Source organism: Cetorhinus maximus, chromosome 23 (assembly GCF_964194155.1).
Source record: "Cetorhinus maximus chromosome 23, sCetMax3.hap1.1, whole genome shotgun sequence".
In the NCBI taxonomy this organism is placed as follows: domain Eukaryota; kingdom Metazoa; phylum Chordata; class Chondrichthyes; order Lamniformes; family Cetorhinidae; genus Cetorhinus; species Cetorhinus maximus.
The window spans coordinates 13,762,243-13,765,428 of NC_135901.1; the positions used below are offsets into that span (position 1 = coordinate 13,762,243).

Sequence of the window (3,186 nt, forward strand, 5' to 3'; positions counted from 1 at the left end):
ATACCCCAGTGCAGTCCTCAGGGAATGGTGCACCGTCAGAAGGACCGGCTTTCGGGTGAGACGGCAAATCGAGAGAACCTTCTGCCCTCTCAGGTGGACGTGATAGATCACATGACTTTGGGTATCACAAAAGGCGATATATAAATACTCAATTTTTTCCCTAAAATATCTGCATTAATATATTTAATCATATGTGTATGACGAATGAAAGTATAGGCTAGAATTAAAACTACGAGATATCGAAAATTCAAGAATCAGTTCAAACTCAGCCCCGATGAAAACGTTATAATGTTTGCCTAACACACGGTTATGTTGGGTGTCGCTCTGACAGTTTTTGCACAGGTTCAACCCAGTTCTGTGTCTCTGTGGGTCTCAGTGCACAGTAATACACCGCGGAGTCTCTCATTTCTGTTTTAGACAGTATCAGCGGGACGGTGCGATTCACATAATCAAGCTCCGCTGAAAAACGGTTTCCCGCAACTCTTTCTGTGTTCCCGCTGTATCTGCTTCTCCACAGCAGATTCTCCATGGATCCGCTGGGATACTGACGGTACCAGAACAGATAGGGATCGCTGGTGCTTGTAGCTGTATAATTACAGAACAACTGAACATCGTCTCCTTCATTCACTGTGACTGCAAACGGTGTCTGTGAAACGGAGTCTCCTCCACAATGTCCTGTAAGAGCCCAGAGACATTAAATTACACAATGTCACTTCACTGTCAATCCCCCAGAAACAGTCCAACACTCCCAGCAGTTACCCGAGAAATAAGTCAGGACAGTTAATCACAACATAATTCCTGCAGCTCAGGGGATGTATCGGGAAGATCGACTGAGTAAAACATCCTTTAATGCACATTCAGCACCTTCTAAGATCAACTTCTCGCCTTCATTTGCGGTGTTCTGAAATGAAAACTGAAAACGGTCTGTGGATTTGGAAGTCTCGGGTATGTCAAAGTCCCCCGCTAGCTCCAGTGGGGACGGGAGTCCTAGTCCAACTCTTCTGCTCTCATTCCCTCGGGGAAGTTCGCCTACCTCCGTGTTTGACAAGGTGGATCCGGATGATTTTTCTCATTCGGGATCAGTTCATTTCTCCCTCTTTGTTGAGCGAATTGTCCGATTAAATGCACTGCCTGACAAAGATGCGAAACACAGAGTTGGGCAACTTGTGAACTTACCGGTTAACAGAGCTGCAGCTGTGAGGAATAAATACAAAGTAACAGGAGACATGTTTGTAGAGAGCTCGCGGCGGATTTGAGCAGAACGGTTGAAGCTGAAATTGTTTTAGTAAAGAATTGGGAAGAGACCTCTGTCTCTGCTGATTGGTTCATGGCTGACCGCGTCACCAGGTGACAGCCAATAAGTTTAAAACTCCTTTAGTCTTCAATTCAGCCAATCAGCTCACATCTCCTTTGATCTCCAATTAATGCTATCGGCGCGAGGAACATGGAGACATTGGAGCAGGAGCAGACCATTCAGGCCATCGAGCCTGCTCTGCCATTCAATATGATCATGGCTGATCATCCACTTCAATGCCTTTTGCCCACACTATCCCCACATCCATTTATATCATCGGTAATTATAAATCTGCCAATCTCTAAAAGTGAATTTTCTCACCTCGTCACAGATAATTTTCAGGGATTAATCAGAATGTTGGCCCTTTAACAAGTTCAATCTGTAAGGCAGAAATAGAGAAGAAAAACTGCTAATGTTGTTCTAGTATCAGAGCTGGAACTCCCAATTAAAGGAGCATGAGTATGAGAACTCTCCGCAGCCGAAACGGGCGGCCAGTGGAATTCGAATACCAACAATGCGGTAAATAGAGATACGCCACATTTCACATGAATTATATAGTGGAGGGTAGGGGATTGCTGTTTGATGGATTTGAGTAGAATGAGAGCGTGCTGACAGCTCACGGCTCAGTGATCTTGGGGTGAGTTGATCAATAGAAATATTTACAGCATTTTTATTTCAAAAATAATCCTGCTCACAGTAATTTACCATTTAACCATCAGAACCATTGGTTTCCACTGGAAATTTATGTCTGCATTTAAAATTATGTGATTAAAGGAACTCGTCAAGCCTCCTTCGACAGCACCTTCCAAACCCTCAATCGCTTCCGCCTAGGACAGCAGGCGCATGAGAACACCACAAATTGCAAGTTCCCCTTTAAGCCCTACACACCATCATGACTTTGCCGTTCCTTTAGTGTCGCTGTGTCAAAATCCTGAAACCCATTTTACGAATTTTCTCTTGAGGATGTCGTGTAAGGAACAGAAAATTAGAGTTGTACAGAAAGTGAGAAATGACGAGTGCCAAATGCAAAGCAAGAAAGACACAAAGAAAGAGATTCCAAAATAAGCCAAAATTCATTTTCTTTTTAACTCACTCATATTTCCATTGCGCCTATTTATATAGGTGAATTATTTGAAACACATCTCTCAATAAAAGGCCGCTGCAAACAGACCAATTGATGAATTTATGCTTTGCTGATAATCCGGACAGTGTAAAGTTCCATGTGTCACCGCCAGTGGGCGCCGTTGCCACATGTTCCTCGCTGTTCCGAACTGGAAATGATGGAAACAAGCCTTGTGGCACCAACGCCCGCAAGCTCAGTTCACTGATCTCGCTCTGATCCGCCTTACCTGCCTGACATTACTGCAGAAATTTCTGCCGATGGTCCCTGTTCGGAATTGGTTGCAGCAGCTGTGCAGTCGGGCGGGGATCTTTTTTTCCGCTCCAGTAGAAGATTCCCCGAACTGAAGAGTTACAGGTTGGCAGAGAATGAAACGGAACCATAAGACACCGATCCTCATCATTATACCTTTCTCAATTGGCATTTCCTTCCCAATTAAAAAAAAAGCTGTTTTCCTGACTGCTGTAACTCAGATTTTATGTTGGTGAACTAATAACTTTTTAAAATTCGTTATTGGAAATTCGTGGCAAGGCCAGCATTTGTTGCCCATCCTAGTTGCCCTTGATCTGAGTGGCTTTCTAGGTCATTGCTGAGGGAAGTTAAGAGTCAACGAGGTTGCCGTGGGTCTGTAGCCACATACAGGCCAGACCAGATTTATTTCCAGAAAGTAAATCGGTGAACCAGATAAATCCCACAATGGCACTTTTGCACTCCCATTGCTGAGGCTAAATTTCAGTTCTTGATTTTAATTAATTGAAATTTAACCAGCTAC

At 43.8% G+C, this 3,186-nt stretch overlaps 1 gene segment (V, D, J or C); it reads right to left on the bottom strand.

The window, feature by feature from the left end:
• Positions 1 to 307: 307 nt before the first annotated feature.
• On the bottom strand, positions 308 to 1,228 carry LOC144697830 (T cell receptor alpha variable 26-2-like). The segment is given in 2 exon segments: positions 308 to 675; positions 1,177 to 1,228. Coding segments are annotated over 2 exon segments (420 nt in total).
• Between the last annotated feature and the right edge of the window lie 1,958 nt (positions 1,229 to 3,186).